We start from the raw sequence: 20,276 nt of genomic DNA on the forward strand, positions 1-20,276 counted from the left end.
GTACCAACAATATTTCAGCATCCTGCATCCCAATGATGGCGCCATTGTGCAGCCCACCGTTTCCGAAAGGGGAAATGGCGGCTGGGATGGGAGGAGATGTCTTGTGTTTTAGGCATCATCAAAACGTGTCGTCTCAGAGATTCTGGAGGGCTTGGTATTGCCTGGAGGGGAAGTGTTGAGCAGTAGGTCATACGGGAGAGGAAAGTTCAGCTCTGACAAGCTGCAATGAGGTCAGGCCTTGGCAGCTTTTAGCGCATCAGGGCCTATAGCAGAGTTTGCCAGGGCTGTCGAAAAGCAGGCTTTGTGTCTGTGGGCAAGCTAGGCCCTGAATATTGCCCCATGCAGTCTCATTCATCTGAATGGAGCTGGGAAGGCGTGGCATCTAAATGGACAACTCAATGCAACAATGCATATCAAAGCCCGGCCCAAGTTTGGATAATGGGAGGGGGTGGTGGTTGGGCAGATGGGAGGATTTCAGAGATGCACGTTTCTGATGTATTAATGGGTCAAGTCCTGAGGCCCTTACTCAGTTTTTATTCAGGGAAACATCCATTGCAGTCAATGCACTTTCTAAACATTAGTCAATTCAGCCTTAGAACATGCCTGAAAGTTCCTAGATTTAAAGGCTTGAAGAGACCGTTAGACTATCTAGGCTGAGGGCTTGTCTACACTTACAATGCTTTAGCAGCACAGCTGCGCCACTGCAATGCTTCAGTGTAGACAGGACAGAGTTTGCCCACAGGAGGGATTCTCCCATCGGAGCAGGAAATCCACCTCCCTGAGAGGCGGTAGCTAGGTTGACGGAAGAATTTGTCCATTGACCTAGCTTTGTCTACACAAGGATTTAGGTTTGTTTAACTACACCCCTCAGGGGTGTGGATTTTTCACACCCCAAGCAACGTAGTTATGCCGATCTAATTTTCCAGTGTAGACTAGGCCTGAGTTAATTGGTATGACCAGTACACTCAATTTACCGGAGGATAAACTGAGAACCAGAGAGGCTAAGTGACTTCTCAGAAGTCATAGAGCCAGTTAGTGGCAGAGTCAGGAGCAGGGCTGGTTTTAAGGGTGAGCAAGCAGGGCAGTTGCTCTGGGTGCCAGCTTCCAGGGGAAGGGAGGGTGGCGAACAGCTATACCACTTGTCTTTTTTTGCTTCCCTCTAACTGGCCAGCTGCATTTTGTTTTTGTTTTACTCTGTAAGGAGTGGGAGAGTAGGGGTGCCAAAAAACATTTTCACCTTGGCTGGCCAAACAACTTGGGCCGCTCCTGGCCAGAAATGAGCCCCGGAGTCCTGACACTGTGTTCCTGGCTCCAACCATGAGCTCGCATTGCCTCCCCAAAATAGCCCTCAACGACCTGCTATCATTAACGCTATAGTAAAGTATGTAACTTGCCACGGCAAGTTCAAAATGTAATAAGGATCTTCAGGGCCAGATTTTCAGCCAGCCTTCTAAGGATAAGGGCAGAAGAATCTGTCGCATGTCCATTTAGCACGGAGGTCTTGCAGGTGCAGCTGGAGAGTCTGTGGAAGATATTCAGAGGGGGTAGCCGTGTTAGTCTGTTTCAGCAAAAACAACAAGGAGTCTTGTGGCACCTATGCTCTAATAAATTTGTTAGTCTTTAAGGCGCCACAAGACTCCTCATTGTTTTTGTGGAAGATATGCTGACCTAGCTTGTTAGACATATATAGGATCTAACTAGCTATGCCTTCTGCAGTCGTGTGCTAGTGCAGCTGTGTTTATCTCCTGCTGTATGTTTGGCTTGCTTGTGAATTTCCCTTTATTTTCTCTAATAATCCCTCCTTTTTTTTGTTTTTAAAGGCAATACCACTGGAGAGGGGCTTTGGGGAGAAGCAACATGAACTCAGAAGAGGCTGCTCTGGAGAGAGTTAGATCTGAGCACTTGATCCAGGGTGAAGGACCACTTCCTCCCTAAATAAAAGGGAGCTGTTGGGCTCAGTGTAGGAAGCACTGGGTGAAATTCTATGCCTTTTGTATGCAGGAGGTTGGACTAGATGATCTTGATGGTTCCTTTGGGTTTTTTGAGTCTGTGAATCAGTCTGCAGGGGATGAAACAAAACGGCACTGCCATAGGCCAGCATGGGTGTGGGGTGAATCTAAAAATGTAGGGGTCATGAGGTTTGGTGGCACTGAATAATTAAAAGGCTTAATTACAGCCTCACATGGAATGTCGGGCCAATTTCTGCTCTCCATGACACCACTGCACAGATGGAGTAATTCCACTGGTATCAGTCAGCCAATTCTGGATTTACCCCATTGAAAACGAGCGCAGGATGTGATCATAGAATCATAGAATATAAGGGTTGGAAGGGACCTCAGGAGGTCATCTAGTCCAACCCCCTGCTCAAAACAGGAGCAATCCCCAACTAAATCATCCCAGCCAGGGCTTTGTCAAGCCTGACCTTAAAAACTTCTAAGGAAGGAGATTCCACCATCTCCTTAGGTAACCCATTCCAGTGTTTCACCACCCTCCTAGTGAAAAGTTTTTCCTAATATCCAACCTAAACCTCCCCCACTGCAACTTGAGACCATTACTCCTTGTTCTGTCATCTGCTACTACTCAGAACAGTCTAGATCCATCATCTTTGGAACCCCCTTTCAGGTAGTTGAAAGCAGCTATCAAATCCCCCCTCATTCTTCTCTTCCGCAGACTAAACAATCCCAGTTCCCTCAGCCTCTTCTCATAAGTCATGTGTTCCAGTCCCCTAATCATTTTTGTTGCCCTCCACTGGACGTTTTCCAATTTTTCTTCATCCTTCCTGTAGTGTGGGGCCCAAAACTGGACACAGTACTCCAGATGAGGCCTCACCAATGTCGAATAGAGGGGAATGATCACGTCCCTCGATCTGCTGGCAATGCTCCTTCTTATACATCCCAAAATGTCATTGGCCTTCTTGGCAACAAGGGCACACTGTTGACTCATATCCAGCTTCTCATCCACTGTAACCCCTACGTCCTTTTCTGCAGAACTATTGCCTAGCCATTCAGTCCCTAGTCTGTAGCAGTGCATGGGATTCTTCTGTCCTAAGTGCAGGACTCTGCACTTGTCCTTGTTGAACCTCATCAGATTTCTTTTGGCCCAATCCTCTAATTTGTCTAGGGTCCTCTGTATCCTATCCCTACCCTCCAGCGTATCTACCTCTCCTCCCAGTTTAGTGTCATCTGCAAACTTGCTGAGGGTGCAATCCACACCATCCTCCAGATCATTTATGAAGATATTGAACAAAACCAGCCCCAGGACTGACCCTTGGGGCACTCCACTTGATACCGGCTGCCAACTAGACATGGAGCCATTGATCACTACCTGTTGAGCCCGACAATCTAGCCAACTTTCTATCCACCTTATAGTCCATTCATCTAGCCCATACTTCTTTAACTTACTGGTAAGAATACTGTGGAAGACTGTGTCAAAAGCTTTGCTAAAGTCAAGGAACAACGCATCCACTGCTTTCTCCTCATCCACAGAGCCAGTTATCTCGTCATAGAAGGCAATTAAATTAGTCAGGCATGACCTGCCCTTGGTGAATCCATGCTGACTGTTCCTTATCACTTTCCTCTCCTCTAAGTGCTTCAGAATTGATTCCTTGAGGACCTGCTCCATGATTTTTCCAGGGACTGAGATGAGGCTGATTGGCCTGTAGTTCCCAGGATCCTCCTTCTTCCCTTTTTTAAAGATGGGCACTAATTTTTCCAGTTATCCTGGACTTCCCCCAATCGCCATGAATTTTCAAAGATAAGGGCCAATGGCTCTGCAATCACATCCACCAACCTCTTTAGCACTCTCAGGATGCAGCGCATCCAGCTCCATGGACTTGTGCTCGTCCAGCTTTTCTAAATAGTCCCGAACCACTTCTTTCTCCACAGAGGGCTGGTCACCTCCTCCCTATGCTGTGCTGCCCAGTGCAGTAGTCTGGGAGCTGACCTTGTTTGTGAAGACAGAGTCAAAAAAAGCATTGAGTACATTAGCTTTTTCCACATTCTCTGTCACTAGGTTGCCTCCCTCATTCAGTAAGGGGCCCACACTTTCCTTGACTTTCTTCTTGTTACTAACATACCTGAAGAAACCCTTCTTGTTACTCTTAACATTTCTTGCTAGCTGCAACTCCAGGTGTGATTTGGCCTTCCGGATTTCACTCCTGCATGCCAGAGCAATATTTTTATACTCTTCCCTGGTCATTTGTCCAATTGTCCACTTCTTGTAAGCTTCTTTTTTGTGTTTAAGATCAGCAGGGATTTCACTGTGAAGCCAAGCTGGTCGCCTGCCATATTTACTATTCTTTCTACACATCAGAATGGTTTGTCTGTGTAACCTCAATAAGGATTCTTTAAAATACAGCCAGCTCTCCTGGACTCCTTTCCCCCTCATGTTATTCTCCCAGGGGATCCTGCCCATCAGTTCCCTGAGGGAGTCAAAGTCTGCTTTTCTGAAGTCCAGGGTCCGTATTCTGCTGCTCTCCTTTCTTTCCTGTGTCAGGATGCTCTCCTTTCTTCCCTGTGTCCCCTGTGTTGATGTCACATCATATTACATTTTCAATCTTGCACAGGAGAACTTATGTGGCAGTAGCTGTGCAGGTTGCAAATGGTGTTTGACTGGGAGTTCCCCAGGGATAGTAATTAGTGGATATGTGAGGTTGGCCTTGGATCTGGCAGTCGGCGTCATGTCTGCTTTGCGTGCAAGTGAGAAAGAACGGACCGTAGATGTCAGGTGGGTTGAGCATATGCTTTGGGAGGAACACTAGAATTAACATGGAGAATTTATTTACTGCACTGTGTGTCACTTATTGGAGACAGATAAGGCCCAGCCCTGTAAGATGCAACTGAGCATCCTCAATTCCTATTGACTTCATTAGCAGATGAGTGTGCAACGAAACCTCTCATCAACAGGGTTTGAACCCAGAGCCTTATTCATCAAAACACAGATCTCTACCTTTGGAGACAAAATGTAGTTCTGTTAGCTGGCAGCAACATCAGGCTGTTCTCCTCAATGGTGGGTCACCCCCTAGAGTGAGCTACAACACCTAATTATGTTACCAGGGCACTCAGCACTTCATAGGAAGTGGTGCAGACTGAGAAAACAGATAGGTGGCTTGGATTTGGCCACTTACGTGATGAAGCATAAGGCTGTCTGTAAACAACATGGCCTGAACACACAAGTCCAGTGACAATGTCGTCATTATGCAGTGCCATGATCAATCTGCAAGATCGGCATTCTGGTTTAGTCTTCAAAACTAAAGAGACACTGTCAAGATGCAAAAGACACTTTTGCCTGCATCGCTAATACCAATACAGGATGATAAAAGGGAAGAGTTTGTTTAGCCATTTATTCTGTTTTATGGTATGTACTTCACTCCACTTGGGCAATGAGGATACACAAGTCAGTTTCACTTTCTAGTTCTTCTGCCTCAGCAACAATGCTGCCACGTTTGAGTTTCCATCCCTGCAGGGAAGCATTTACCAGCCCCATGTTTTCACTGAAATTTTTTTGAATTAATTAAAAGATTTCTATTTCCGTTAGGTTTTATCAAACGTTTTTGGGTTCAGACCCTAAATTTTAGATCTCCAGTTGACAGTGTTCCTTTAAAAGAAAATTAAAGGGGGCTGATTAATATTACATGATCTGCTAGCATTCTTGGCTGTGTTGGGGAATGGATTTTTTCCTAGCCTTTTTGGGGGAGAAATGGGAAAAAAAAGAACTGGCAAGTAATTTTGCTGCCTTGCTAATATTTAGTTTTTGAATCATTTTAAAAGCAAAACTGCGATGTGGAGGGTGACAATGAGCACCGTGCTGCTATGTTGCTTTGCATTTAAATATCTCACACTACACAGATGTCAGCTGGGTTCCTGCACTGGGAGTGCATCTCTTTCAGGTTTCAAGGCCCACCCAAAAAGGCAAAAAGAAAACAGCATATGTTTGTTCCAAGGCTTACCGTTTCCATCTTATTTGGTGTCCTACTGAGTTGTGGGTTCTGTTTCTCCTTTTTTGAACAGTCAGTTGGGTATCAGCCAATGACTAGGATGACTGGATGATTGCATACATTTGGAAGTTCTCCTCGCAAACATAAGTTCTTTGTTGCACCAACATGTAATATATGTATGTGCGTTAGTGTATATATAGATACACACACATGTACGTATATACAGACACAGGAGTAGGATAGGAGGAGCAGGAGGAACTCGTATATTTAGTTGCCAAGCCACTTCCCATTATAAAAATTCTTTTGTCCGTTTTTAATTTATTTATATATAGATAATGGCTTGATATTTCTGAGCCTTAGAATATCTACATCTCCCATTAACTTCAGTGAGACTACGGGCACTCAGCACCTCTGAAAATCAGATCTATATAAAATGTAGCTCTGTGTAGCTCAAAACCTTGTCTCTCTCACCAACAGAAGTTGGTCCAATAAAAGATATTCCCTCACCTACCTTGCCTCTCTAGACTGAAATTCTCTCTTGTATAAAGGCTTATAGTGTCTGTCGCTTGCAGCAGCAAGAGGGTGATGTGATCACGTGTCTTAGACTGCCTGAGCAGGTCTGACATTCCATCCAGTAGAGGGTAGTGTTGCATGCACACATTGTGGGACGATGGACAGACACAAAGATGTGACACACAGAGGGGCGCAAACATATAATGTGTCTCGTCCACATTGGGGCCCACATGGCTGCTGCAGAATGCGTGACTATGTGCACATGGGGATAACTGCATGTACAAATGGGAATTTGTAGGGGCAGCTAACTATCTGCACACCTCTGAGTACTTTACAGGTGCAATTTCTGTCTGTCATCTAGGTTGTCATCTGGCCCGCATAGTAACTCAGCTCCTCACAAACAATGAATTTATTCTTGCAACACCCCTAGAAAGTAAAGAAGAATTATCATCGCCATTTTGAAGACGGGAAACTGAGAGACAGAGAAATTAAGTCCAAAGTTGCACAGTGAGTCTGTGGCAAAGCCAGGAATTGAACCAAGATCCTTGTCCAATGACTTCACCACAAGAACACACTTCTTCATATATTTTTGGTAGAAACAGCTCAGTTGAAAACTTGACCCAGTGGTGTTGAGTTTTAGAAACAGCTTCTTGTTTTGCATCTGGAATTTTGTTCCATTATCTAATTGCAGGTGCAACTGACGTCAACTTGATGTCTAGCCACTGCTTAATTTGTGCCAGGGCTTGCCAGGGCTCAGGCTTGGCAATTCATAGTCTCGGCACCTCTGGGCTTGCTGCATCAGAATGTAAAGAAATTGCTTGAGCCCTGGCACCTTTTTCGTCCTGCTTTGAGCAGGGGGTTGGACTAAATGACCTCCTGAGGTCTCTTCCAACCCTAATCTTCCATGGTTCTGTGATAAATTAATCACTGTGTCAAGCTACCTGACTTGTGCCCTCAAATCAGGTAAGCATATGTCTAAATGAAACCGACTGCGCCAGCAATTATTCGTGAGAGTAAAACTACAGGTCCGAAGTGGGAGGCTGGGTTGAGGGTTCCCTTTTAAAATCTGCCCCGTAAGGTGTAAGAAGGAAAAGACACAAAGCTAGTACCTGAGAGTGGAATCGATCAAAGGTCATGATGGGTCCGAAAAAAAAAAAAGGGAGGTAGAAATTGTATTTCAGTAGGTCAATGATGGAGTAAATCCCTTCCTTCCTCTCGGAGTTCTCCAGCGCAAAGCTCATGCAGCGCATGATGGTAAAGCCGCTTCCTCCATAAAACAGAACGTCTTGAAGATCAAAAGTTCTTGTTACAAATCCATTCTAAACCAAAAAGAATAGTTACTACGTCATATGGCTGAAAAGGTTGTCTTTTGTGCAACTGGCTGCAGTGGGCATCTCCTACTACCTAGTCTTGCTTCAGATATGTTTTTCTATGAATGGTGCCTTATTTTCTGAGAGCCTAGCTGCATAGATTTTTAAGACCAGAAAAGCACCATTATGATTATCTAGTCTAACCTCCTGCATAACATGAGCCCTTGAACCTCACACACTAATTTCTGCATCAAGCCCATAATTTCCATTGGAGCTATAGCGTATCTTTTGAAGAGACACCCAGTCTTGATGGAAAGACTTGAAGGGATGGAGAACCCATCACCTCCCTAGGTAAGTTGTTCCAGTGGTCAATTACCCTCACTATTGAAAAAACTGCCCCTTATTTCTAGCTTGAATGGTCTGGCTCTTACAACCAGAAGGATCACAAAAACTTTAAGCTGAAATTCACCATTAGGCAGGAGTCTAGCACAAGGCCGATGGTGAACATAAGAACTTAATATAGCACTGAAGTGGTGTGTAACTTTTTTGCTGGCCTTTGGGACAGGTGTGAATGTCACTCTTATAGAATATCAACATAGGGATGACATCACCCAGCGCTGACCTACAGCCACCTCTGGGGTGGAATGTGACCACTAGTCAGTCTATACAGATGGCTTGAATGGAAAATTGCAGCTGCAAAATTGCAAAGGGGCATTTAGATTGACAAAGTAATTACCAGTGGTGGGACTGGGCCAAGGAAACTCAGACTATCACCTTTAGGTCTGCAAAATGTGCTACGGGAAATGGCTTGACGTGCAGAAGCGCTGAGAACCCAGAGTTTCTATTTTCTCTAATGGCAATTGCAGGTGCTCAGCACCTCTGAAGATCAAGCCCTGATGGACCATGGGTAGGCAGGACTTTGGTTTTAAGCCTTACAATACCCCTGTAAGGCAGAGAAGTATTATTGGTCCTGAGTCAGCAAGCTAGTTAAGGAATACGCTTACCAGTAATTTAGTAATAATATCCAGCTCTTCCATAGAGCATTTCAGCCATAGATCCTGAAGCACTTTACTAATGCATTCAATACCATTTTAAAAGATGGAGAAACTGAGGCACAGGGAGGGGAAATGATGCACTCAGCGTCACCCAGCTAATTCGATGCAGAGCCAGAGTCTCCATCCAGAACTCTATGCACCAAGCCTGCACTGGGGCTATCACTACTTCAGTGGGACTGCTCAGGTGCTTAAGTACATTGCTAAATTGAAACAATTATAATCTCTAGGGATGCTGAGGCACAGACAGGCTAAGTGACCTGCCTGTGGCCCCTAGTACATCAGTGGCAGGGCCAGGAATAGAATCCAGGAGTCCTGATTCCTGCTCTAACCACTAGAGGCTAGTGTGCTCCATACATGTGGCTCTTCCTCAAATGTTTTAGTCTGACACAAGCTATCAAATCACAGGCCCAAATACACTGGTGCGTGGCCAGGGTACGACCCCTGGGACCAAAACTACGACCACTGGGAACAAAACAGAGCTGCGCGCTGGAAAGAAACCGGCTATGCGCATACCTGCCACGTGCTGAAAGGTTCCAGCCTGAAAGAAGCCAAGCTGCAAAGCCCGGCCACAAAGCACAGCCACCTCTGCTTAGCCAGCGCGACAGTGTAGAGCACCACACAGTGACAGAGGACAATCATCAGGTAGGTGCGTCCCATGGCGCCCAGCACGGCCAACATCCCGTAGAGCATGTAAACCACAGATCTGTGCTGTGAGAAAAGAGAACGTGCTTCAGGCCTCTCCTTGGGGAATCTAACACCCAGCACCCATGGGCAACAGAACCCTGCCCCCACTGCACCGCGGGGGTGCCAGACAGATACCAGGGGGAGCAGGAACAGTTTTATTTTCACTAGAGCAGATCAGTGTATGTGTTGTTTTTTGTCTACATTCAGCCAAGACGGGGGAGTTTTCTGCCCCTCTCCTTCTTCGCATTAGTCCTCTTAGAACCACGTCACCCTGGGAGCTCGTGTTCAGCTGATTATCCAGCAGGACCCCCATGTTCTTTTCAGTTTTGCACCACTTGGGGCTTTTTCCTGGCATGTGACATCATTCCGAGATAGGTGCTATCTTAGCCCCAATGACAGCAGTGACACTCACACTGACTTCAGTGGGGCCAGGATTTCAACCAATAAGTTTCTCTTTCAGGTACTTATCTACCTCCTATCACCCCGGCACCTCACAATCTTTAATGTCTTTATCTCCACAGGTTTCAGAGTAGCAGCCGTGTTAGTCTGTATCCGCAAAAAGAACAGGAGGACTTGTGGCACCTTAGAGACTAACACATTTATTTGAGCATAAGCTTTCGTGAGCTACAGCTCACTTCATCGGATGCTGTAGCTCACAAGGAGCTGTAGCTCACAAAAGCTTATGCTCAAATAAATGTGCTAGTCTCTAAGGTGCCACAAGTCCTCCTTTTCTTTTATCCCCACAGTACCCCAGTGAGGTAGGGAAGTGCTGTTATCCCCACTTCTCAAGTGGGGAACGGAGCCACAGAAATACGAAAGCCCAGATTGTAAAGGTATTTAGACACCTAACCTGTGTTGCAATCAATGGGAGTTAGGCACCAAAACACCTTTAAAAATTTGGCCCTAACTGACTTGCCCAAGGTCTCCTGAGTTGCAGGCTAGTACGCTAACCCCTGGACCGTCCCTCCTCTCTGAGCTACAATAACTGAGCCTGGAGATCTCAGATTTGTGGATTTTTTGTGACACTTTTTAGAAAAGGAAAACAATTTTATTGAAATGTTTCCTCACTCCACCCCACAAGCAGCTGTAGTAAGTAATGAGCAATGATTCTGCTTTTATGCATCTGTCCTGATTAAATGAATGACGGACAAAGAGGTAGAAAACCATCTCCAAAAAGTATGATTGGAAAAAAGCAACATTGTCTGAAAGGTCGAGAACCAAAAAGTCCTTTCAACATCTCTCTCAGTCACAGCCATTCATGGCCTGATCACCTACAGCAATTGTTAGTTAGTTTTACTATGGTAGTGCCTAAGTGACAGACAGTCCCTGCCCTGAAAGGCTTTTAATGGGACACACTTGGAAGGCCATTCATTGCGAGAGCCCCCTCTCTCATCAAATTCTCAATATACACAGATGGTTTTTATGATATTGTCCAAAGGTCCAAGTATTTAGCTTCCACCAGACCCTCATGACTGTGGATTCTCTTTGGCCCAGCTATATTCTTTTGTCTTAGGCCTGGTCTAAGCTAAAAAATTAGGTTGGTATAACTACGTCACTGAGGGGATGTGAAAAATCCACACCCCAGAGCGGTGTCATTTAAGCCGACCTAATTCCCTGTGCAGACAGTGCTAGGTTGACAGAAGAATTTTTCTGTCGACTTAGCTACTTCCTCTCCGGAGAACCCCTCCCGTCAGCGTAGGTAGTGTCTACACTGAAGCGCTAATGCATCGCAGCTGTTGCGTTTCGAGGGTAGACAAGCCCTGAGCCCCACTAGGGCGAGTCAGATCATGAGGCATTTGCAGCCCCCCTAGGTCCAAGGAATATGCCCTGTGAACAGTGTTTATTGGAATCTTAAATGACGCCATCACCAGCTGAGCAAGGAAAGGGATCTGCGTTTGCCCCGCGGGGATACCATGCGCGCTCCTGGTGCTTTTAAATCCGTATCTGGGCAGTGGCCCTTGCTCACCTGAGGAGCCACCATGGAGCAGATCTTGGCAAACAGGATGTGCCCCGAAAGGGCAAAGATGATGATGTTCCTGAACGAGGTGAACCACATCGCCCATTCAAAGTCAGCTGCGTCCTGCCGGAACAGAGCCACGTCAGCACGGACAAGCCACAGAACGGCTACTGCAGTCGCTCCAAGGCCCCCTAATCTCTGACTTCTTGCTCCCACAAATATACTTCTCTATCAGAGAGCACAGATACAGCACCTGCTCCTTCTCGGTGCTGGAGGCCCTCCACTTCCATTGATTTCAACAGGAGTTGAGGGCACTTGGCACCTCACGGGATCATGCCCACAGTTCAAGTTATTTTCATGACCTTTCTACCATCTGTGGATTTCAAAGCAGGTTAGCTTAGCTCTATCAACCCTGTACGGGCTCTGCTGGGATCACTTGTGTCTATAGGTGCAAGTAAACACCGTGCATGCTTGCTGTGTTGCGTAACTAATGCATTCCTTAGTGAGTGAACATTTAATTGATGACACAGTCGTTTCGACATGCAGCAGAAAGGTTCACGTGGACTGTGCAAAGAGACCCGAGCTGCGGAAAAGTCAGAGCTCTTTTTTGTAGCTGGCAGCCTTGGTAGTAGCACTTTAAGCAACCAATGCCTTAGCGTGCCCGCTGTCGGGTTGCTTACCATTTTCCTGCCGAAGTAATGCCAGCCCGGCTTTATGCCCTGCCGAAAGGCTTTTCTGTTCATATTATCTGCAAAAGAACAGGTGTTACCCGGGGAGAAACCACTCTGATGCTGAAACTGTCCACAGCCCAAGGCCGCAAAGCACTTAGGAATGTGCTTAACTCTGAGAACCATGCACAGCTCCCATTGGAGCCACTGCACTCGCTTACAGTGAAGCGTGCACTCCAGGGCGTTGCTGAATCAGGGCCTGAATCTTCCCCATGATTGGTCAGCACAGGGGACGAGCATCGGGGTAAGCAGGGGAAGGGTTTTCCCTGGCTTATTTACTCCTTCTGGTAGATGGGAGGAGAAAGAGCAACAGAGAGGAGATACAGCATCTGAGGTTTTCAAAAGTGACCGGGGCTGGGGATTTACTGCATGACTTCTGTTGAAATGAACGGGAGTGGCGTAGCTACAGCTCTTCTTCCCCTCTGAAAAATCCCACTCAACCCAAGGAGCCATCTCCTCCATCACTCCAGCTCTTTCGAGTCATCCCCTGTGCACTTAGGGTGGGGTACTACCTGGCTCCCAGACAGGTTCTCTGTTACCCCCACAGCCAGCTCCTTAAGGGTCCGATCCTGGGAGGTGCTGAGCACCTCTGACTCCCAGGGGATTTGGGCGTGGAGCTACTCTTCGGAAACCTGCAGGCCTGATCCGAAGCCCACTGAAGTCAACAGAAAGAGTTTCATTGATTTCAATGGGCTGAGGGGGCAGGGTCTGGTCGGCTGATTGGATTGCTCTTTGGTCCATTGGGGCAGTATTAGTCTCAGCTATGCCCAGTTAACTGTGTGGATTTAGGGTTTAGTGGAAGGGGGCTGGCACGACCACCCTCAGCCTGAAGCCCCCTGTTTATGCTCCAGACAGGTACATCATAGGCAGCAGCCTTCCAAGTGTCACCTGCATCACCCCACCAATGTGCTTCAGACTTAACCCGGATGGATTGTCCCTAAGAGGTTTGTTTGCACGGCAAAAGGTACCAGAGGAAAGGAGCAAAGACCAAAGAGCCTCCAACCAGGGATTTTCTCCCACATCCTGCCCCTGCCCTGTTTGAGGAACCATCATGAGATGATACACTGTAGATAGGAAAAATTGGGAGCTCTTATAGGGGGAGGGGGACCTAGCCGTCAGCGGTGCCGTTGTCTGGTGTTACATAAAAAGATGTGTTGCATTACTGATTATCAGAGCCCTTGAAGATAATGTATCGGCCTGTCTAGGACGTTGACATAGGGGCTTTGCCACTGCTTTGCGCCTGATGTCACCATGCACACCTGTGCCCAGTGGGTGTGGAACAGTTCTTCCACTCAGATTGGGCAGCATTTCACACCTACTTTGCTCAGGTCTACGTGACTCCCAAGGTCATTCTCAGCAGAGAATCAAGTCCAAAAGCTTTATACTTATGATCATAAGAAAAAAATATTCTAAATGGGTGGAAACTGGCTTCTTCTGAATTCTGGATTGTAAGAATACCGGGTTGGAATACACCTACCACTTACGTACCCACACCTGGTGATCTTTGATTAGGAAAATTACCTCTAGATGCGTCAAAGATCCCATTCCCACTGTACACCACAGCACTTGTCAAGATCAGAGCGTAGAACCCCAGCTCGTAACTCGGTAACACTGCTTTAATACCCATGTTGGTGGGTTACCACCTCAACAGCCAAGGGTCTCCAGATCTGGCAGAGAAAAAAAGGAAAGGAAAAGTTTGATGTCCAGAGCTACTCACACCCCCACGGTGTGTGGGATCTCATTACATGTGAATGACTTGAAAATGGAGATTGGATCCATTTTGTCGTCTTTTGTGTGCAGTGTTCTACCAGGTGATGGGCTCCTTTACCTACCACCCCCGGGCTGGCTTATCCTTCTACTATCCTTCCTGAACAAGAAAGGGAATTTCCTCAGCCCTGTGATTCCAGTCTGCCTTTATTTTTCGAACCCAGAAGCTGCTAGACTCAACACAAGAATGGTCCATCTATTCCACTCCGTCTCCAGCAGACCACATGACCAGAGAAACCAGAGGGGCTATTTGGTCATGTGTTTGCTCTTTCTGACAGAGCAGCATTGCTCTTTACAGCGCTCGGGCCAGTCTGGTTTTAAATATCCCAGGGGATCGGAGTCACCTCATTGTCCAATATGATATCACGTCTCTATTGCTCCTCACCACTGCAAAATCCCCTTCCAGTCAATCACTGCCAATGCCGCCCCTTCGCCTTCTGCTGGGAGTTAGGACGGTCAGTGGCACATTGTATTCAGTGCCTTAGTGTTGCAGAGCACTTGGCTATTATCCCTTTTTCCCAAAATGGGGCTTGGCTTAGGCCAGCTTCCTCATCTGGGGATGGCCAGGCAGTGAGCCACTGCGCTTTTGGTGCAGTGACTGAGCTGCCTTTATTGGACCAAAGAGAGGCTCCAGCTTTTAAAAATTCTGTAAAATTAAAAAAAAAAAATAACCCGCCAAAGGCAAAAACTTTACAAGTCAGACATTAAATCAGGGGACGCCAGAGTTGTTTTTTATTGCTGCTCACACATGCAGTCCCCTTCCTGATCCCCTTTAAAGTTCACTCTGCTAATGTTACTGAGTACACAGGATTAACTGCTCCCCTGCCGATCTGTATTTTCCGCATCTCCCTGCAAGATAGCCCAGAGTGACTTCCATCTAAGCACATCTCCCTGGCTGAGCCATGAGCCTTTTGGCTCACCTGCTTATGGCTCATCAGGGTCTGGCCCACATGCTCAGGGTCCAACTGCTTGTCATATTTGGGGTCAGGAAGGAATTTTTCCTGGGTCAGATTGACAGAGACTAGGGGGCTTTTCTCTTTCCTCTGCAGCAGGGGGCATGGGTCACTTGCTGGTTTGAACTAGAGTAAATGGTGGATTCTCTGTAACTTGAAGTCTCGATATCATGCTTTGAGGATTTCAGTAACTCAGCCAGAGGTCAGGGGTTTGTTACAGGAGTGGGTGGGTGAGATTCTGTGGCCTGCATTGTGCAGGAGGTCAGACTAGATGATCATGATGGTCCATTCTGGCCTTAAAGTCTGTGAGCCTATGAGACTCGGCTGCTGTAATGGAGGCAGTTGAGTCACTGAATGAGTGACTCTGCTAACTGGGTAAGTCCCCTCCAGGGAAGAAATTCATCAGCTACTGCTACTAATGGGCACGTCTACACAGCCCATGGTTCCCAGCCTAGGTTAACAGGCTTGGGCTAGCGGGGCTTGCACTGGCGCGCTAAGAAGAGACAGTGCTTTGAAGTTGCAGTTCGGCCAGAAGCAAGCTCAGAGTCCCATTGTTGTAGCCCTGTGAGCAAGAGACAGTCCCTGCCCTTCAGAGCTTACAATAGCAGGAGACCAGCCAGCCAAAGGAAGAGGAAGGAAGTACCCTGTGACAGATGGGTAACTGAGGCACAGAGAGAGGAAGTAACTTGCCCAAGATCACCAAACACCATCCTGCCTCTCTGACAGCTTTGACTGAACAAGCAACGCTGCCCTTAACTATTCCCTCAGCGGTGTCTGGACAAATGATGCATGGAAGGCAATCAGGTTATCAGACAAGCAAATACATTCAGAGCAGTTACCAGCTGATCACTAAATCTCTCCAAGCTGTTGGAAACCACATTGTAATCGTACACCCCCCGCTCCCCGCGAGATCCTGCCCTAGCAGCCCTTCAAGCAAGGTGCTGGGTAGATCGGCCACGGGGAGGGGGGCTGTTTAGATACAAATGTTCCAGTCTCTGATCCCAGAATAGGGAGTGGGGAATACAACATACAGGAGTCCCACTTGAGGGCTGCAAGGTCTTGATGGCTCTGGAAACTCCAGCCCTGAAAAAATCTGACCCTGTTTAATATGACGAGATACACATAAAAACTCTAATACCCTTCCCTAGACTAAATTGCTTAACAATGCAGAGGACACTACCAGGGACCTGCTGCACACAACACGTTGTCATTGGTAACCTTATGTTGCCTGTATATTGACAAGGATACCAAAGTACATTACCCGTTACACACTGTTCATTGCCACTGACGCTGCCGATGACACACACTACACTGCCAGCGATGCAATCGCTTCTCGTCCATGACTGTGTACTGCCAGCTACGTCCAGTATCTAGCATCCAACATGCGGTGTGGATATCAGCTATGCACTGTTATCCGCTACACACAGGACACGTGGGAGTGTCTTGCCATGTGACTTACTAACACCAAACTAGTCAATGAATTTCGGGAGCGTGCGGGCTGTGTGCGTACATTGCATTGTACCCAGTGGTTCGTGCACTCCCTCGGAGCTGGGCGACTCACGTTTGGAGCCCCAGTCTAGAGCAGAGACAGGAGCTTGACTCTCCTACATGCCAGAGGCGTGCCCTAGCCCCCAGGCAAGAGGACTGCCTTCTCTTTCTCACCCGCTCTAGGCATAGTGAATGAGAAGCCTCAGCAGGAGAGATGGAGAAAGGCTTTCCCCCGGAATCCCTGAGGGCCCAGTGGTTTGGGCAGTCAGCTGGAAGCTCTGGGTTCCAGTCCCGGCTCCAAATCAGGCAGAGCAGGACTGGAAAACAGAGTGCTGCTTCCTAGCTGAGTGCCCTACCCACCAGGCTGTGGGCTATCGCAGGGCTCTCTACCATGGGAGACAGAACCAATCTGGCTTAGGCTCCTACCTTCAGGAGGGTTTACAGCTGAGAAGCCCAAATGGAGGAAGGTGTCTCCCTCCAACCCAGAGCTAGAAGCCTTAGCTACCCTGGAGGAGCAGTGCTTAGGCTTCACTCATTCCCTGGGCATTTCCCGCTGGCTTGCTTCAGCAGCACCCCGCTCACCTTGCTGGCATCTGTGCCGCCCAGTCTGTGCCCCCCAACAATGCCTGGGGAGCCCGGATGCCCAGATTGGGACTGTGAATTCCATGGGGCGCCTGGAACCTGGCTGCTGTGGCAGTGAGCCCTGGGACACCTGCGTCCCCTTGTGGGGAGAGCCCCTGCTCTCTCCATGCCCCTCTGCCCACTGGTTAAATGGGGCCAATGGCATTTTCCTGCCTCCCCACGCGGCTGTGAGGAGGCATGAAAGGCTGTGAGATGCTCCGTGTGCGCAGCCGGAGGCACACAGTGGCAACAATAGGGTGGCCTGGTGCCCGGTTTCCGACCGGCGTGTCCGGTTGAAAAGGGGACCTGACAATGTCTGGTCAGATCTACTGACAGGACACTCAAAGTCCAGTTACTGTGAGCAGGGGAGGCGCTGGGTCATCACCCGCTCCAGCCCCTACTCAGCCAGGGCCGCCTCCTCCCTTCACTGGGCGGCTGCAGCTCCCAGGCCTGGCTCCACAGGCAAGTCCCCCCTGACCCGGGCAGGAGGGTTGGGGGTGGGAGGGGAAAAGCAGTGAACTACGGGGGGTAGGGGGAAGAGGAGTGGAAGGGGCGGGGCCTCAGGAGACTAGGCAGGGCAGGGGCGGGGCCTCAGGGGAAAAAGGTGGGGCCGGGGAGGTTCTAGCACTCCTGCTGAGTGTCCGGCTTTTAAATATTACCAAGTTGGCAACCCTGGGCAATGAATGGGGGATAGCGGCGTGCAGAGGGTCATCTCCGTCATAGGCCGGACAGGAAAGAGGAGCCAAAGAACCTGCAGCGAAGTGATGCTGACGGGAGACGATGCAAAATCGGTGCAGTTTGGGCTGGGGTGCCAGGGAGCCAGCCTGATGCTGCTGGGAGACTGGGATCCGTCCCCAGTACCTCCTTCCCAGAGCAATGGGAGGCTGCCTATGCTCACTCCTAGGCTCTGCTCCTGGGAGAGGCGCCACTGGCTTTGGGGGCACCTCGTGGCACTCACCAGGTTTCTGCAGAGTGCCGCTGAGCCGGGTGCGGGGGGTGATAAGTGCTGACAGTCTCCAAACAATTGCCATGAAGAAAGACTGGACATCCCACAGAGGGGAACGAGGGGTCTGGCTGGGGGAAGGGGGCATTCAGCTGGAATAGCAGGCTGGGCTTCCTGGCAGCGAGGTGGAACAGTCTCCTAAGGGACGGGCACGTTCATGACCAGACGGAAGTACTGGGGAATACAGCGGAGGGCTCAGTCCTGGGCCTGCAGGAGGATTCAGCGCCCTAACACGGCAGCTGTTTTCCAATGCTAGTTGCCCTGCAGCAAGGCCCTTGCAGTTTTGTCCCTTATGAAAGAGCAGGACAGGATCCGGGCCCAATTCTGTCCCCCGGGGTCTCCTGCTGCCTTCAGGGTGCTGCCGGGGAGAATGCGGTGAGGTTGCATGGGTATAAACCAGGACGGACTTTGGCCACTGCTGCAGTGATCACAATGAACTGAATAGTGCTGCATGGTTATTGGGAACCATGCAGAATCCACTGCTAGCTGGAGATGGCGTATTGGCAGCTGGACGGCCCCCCGCAATCACTAAGTGTTGCTGCAGTGGCCTGGATCATTACAATAAGGTCCTGCGCCTTTTCTCTTATGAGACTGGGTCAGCACTTACATTGCACTTGTCAGCCACATGTCTCAACATGCCCTGCAAAGAAGGTCAGCACCACTATCCCACTTTGCATATAGGGAAACTGAGGCACAGTGATGGGAAGTGACTTGCCCAAGAGCACCCAGCAGCAGAGCCGGGAGTAGAACCTGGATCCCTTGGGTCCCAATCTGGCACGCTAGCCACTAGGCCCCATTGTGTGTCTTCCTGCCTGCAGTGCAAGACCACTTCTTATGGTTTAAGTGCCTTTGCTGTGCACTATCTAGTTTTAACCCACCTGGAGGGTGTGCTTGGTGTTTTGTTCCTTGTTGTGGATGTCTCTTTAATCAGGCCCCCCCACTCAGCACGACTCTACACTTACAGGGTGTTTTTCAAGGGCATCCCAGGTATTGATCCCAGCAGGGCTGGGCGGGAGAAGGTTAATGGAGCAAAGTTACGTAAACGGGAATGCAATGCCCCCGAAGCTGGTCTGAAGCCGAGGTGGAAAAAAGCCTCGGTCTGCAGAACACAGAGCCCTTTCCAAATTTAGCTCAGCGATTGCCCTCTCTGCAACTGCAGTCCTCTGTGACAGCACCGGGTGCCTGTCCCTGGCTGCAGTGGGGCTCAGCTCCCTCTTTGCAGGTATGTGAGTGCACAAACCCATGCACAGGTAGCTAAGCGTGCCCACTTCCTTGCTCCGCTCTACACCTGGGAGGCGCTCGGACGTGCTAGTGGATGTTCACGTTGCACGCTATGGCCACAGCTTACGGTTGCGTTACTGGTACTTCTGCACTGTGGCTGAATCTTGTTGCAAGCGGTCGTTCTTACATACAGCGCTTATGCCCTGTCCAGTGAAAGCAACCCGTCCTCATGTCCCATCCACTGCAGCTGCAGTTAACAGTATCCTCCGATCACAGACACAGAAAGACATTCAGCTCTGCCGCGGTGCCAGGGACAGGTTGCAATCACAATGCAAGAAGGGGTGAGCTCGCGCCATGCAAATAAGTCATTTAACAATGACCTGATTCACTCGCCTCCTTTTTTGACATGCATTTCCCTGCAACTGACCTTGACAAGCAGTTGGCACAATGCAGCACCACCCCGGATTTCAGAAGTGAGGCAAAGCAGGGGGATGGACGATTCCCTTGGAAATCCAGATCCCAGTACTGTCAGTTGGGTGGGAAGGAAGAAATAGCAAGTTGTCCTTCCACTATGGCATCTGTCTGTCCGTCCGGTGGCTCTTTGGTTTTTTGGCTGCCAGACCCTGCCTGGGGTGGATCTCTGGAGTGAGTTGAGTTGGGGGTTGAGTGCAGAAAGCTGGAGATAGTTTTATTTTAGCTCAGCACTACAGAGGGGGGTTGGTTCAGAAGCTGCCTGTCAAACAGCAGCAGCAAAAGTTAATTCAGGGCAAGTGGGGGAGGATGGAGGAGGGAGAAGTGGAGGCAGGGCTGGCCGCCTAGGGCGACAGTCTGTGCATGTGCCAGCTGGATATCAGGTCCCTTCTTGCACTGGGAGCTGGTTAGTTTTACCTCCAGGCTTCTGGGTCAGTGGTATCCAATTGCTGGCCTGGCGTGGTGTTTCTGGGGTAGAGAGTGTTATCGCAGCCTGACCTTCCGAGACGGGCTCACGTCCGGGCTAACCAGCCTACCACATTCACCCGGCTACTCTGCAAAAGGCCTTTA

The 20,276-nt window shown here is 48.9% G+C and overlaps 1 protein-coding gene across 3 annotated transcripts in view; it reads right to left on the reverse strand.

The window, feature by feature from the left end:
- HHATL (hedgehog acyltransferase like) overlaps positions 1-19,903 on the reverse strand; it is a 36,475-nt gene extending 16,572 nt beyond the window's left edge. Inside the window, exons 1-6 of one of the 3 annotated variants that reach the window (XM_043509753.1) lie at positions 19,663-19,903; positions 13,704-13,849; positions 12,135-12,202; positions 11,464-11,577; positions 9,327-9,521; positions 7,558-7,767 (exon numbers count right to left, since the gene is read on the reverse strand). In XM_043509753.1, the coding sequence (XP_043365688.1) occupies positions 7,558-7,767; positions 9,327-9,521; positions 11,464-11,577; positions 12,135-12,202; positions 13,704-13,809 (693 nt within the window). In that variant the 5' untranslated portion in view covers positions 13,810-13,849; positions 19,663-19,903. Of the gene's footprint in view, positions 1-7,557; positions 7,768-9,326; positions 9,522-11,463; positions 11,578-12,134; positions 12,203-13,703; positions 13,850-16,163; positions 16,305-19,662 lie in introns of those variants that run through there. The other 2 variants (XM_043509754.1, XM_038391896.2) reach the window with 2 other exon arrangements.
- Positions 19,904-20,276: the final 373 nt, after the last annotated feature.

This window comes from Dermochelys coriacea, chromosome 2 (genome assembly GCF_009764565.3).
Source record: "Dermochelys coriacea isolate rDerCor1 chromosome 2, rDerCor1.pri.v4, whole genome shotgun sequence".
Lineage (NCBI taxonomy): Eukaryota > Metazoa > Chordata > Testudines > Dermochelyidae > Dermochelys > Dermochelys coriacea.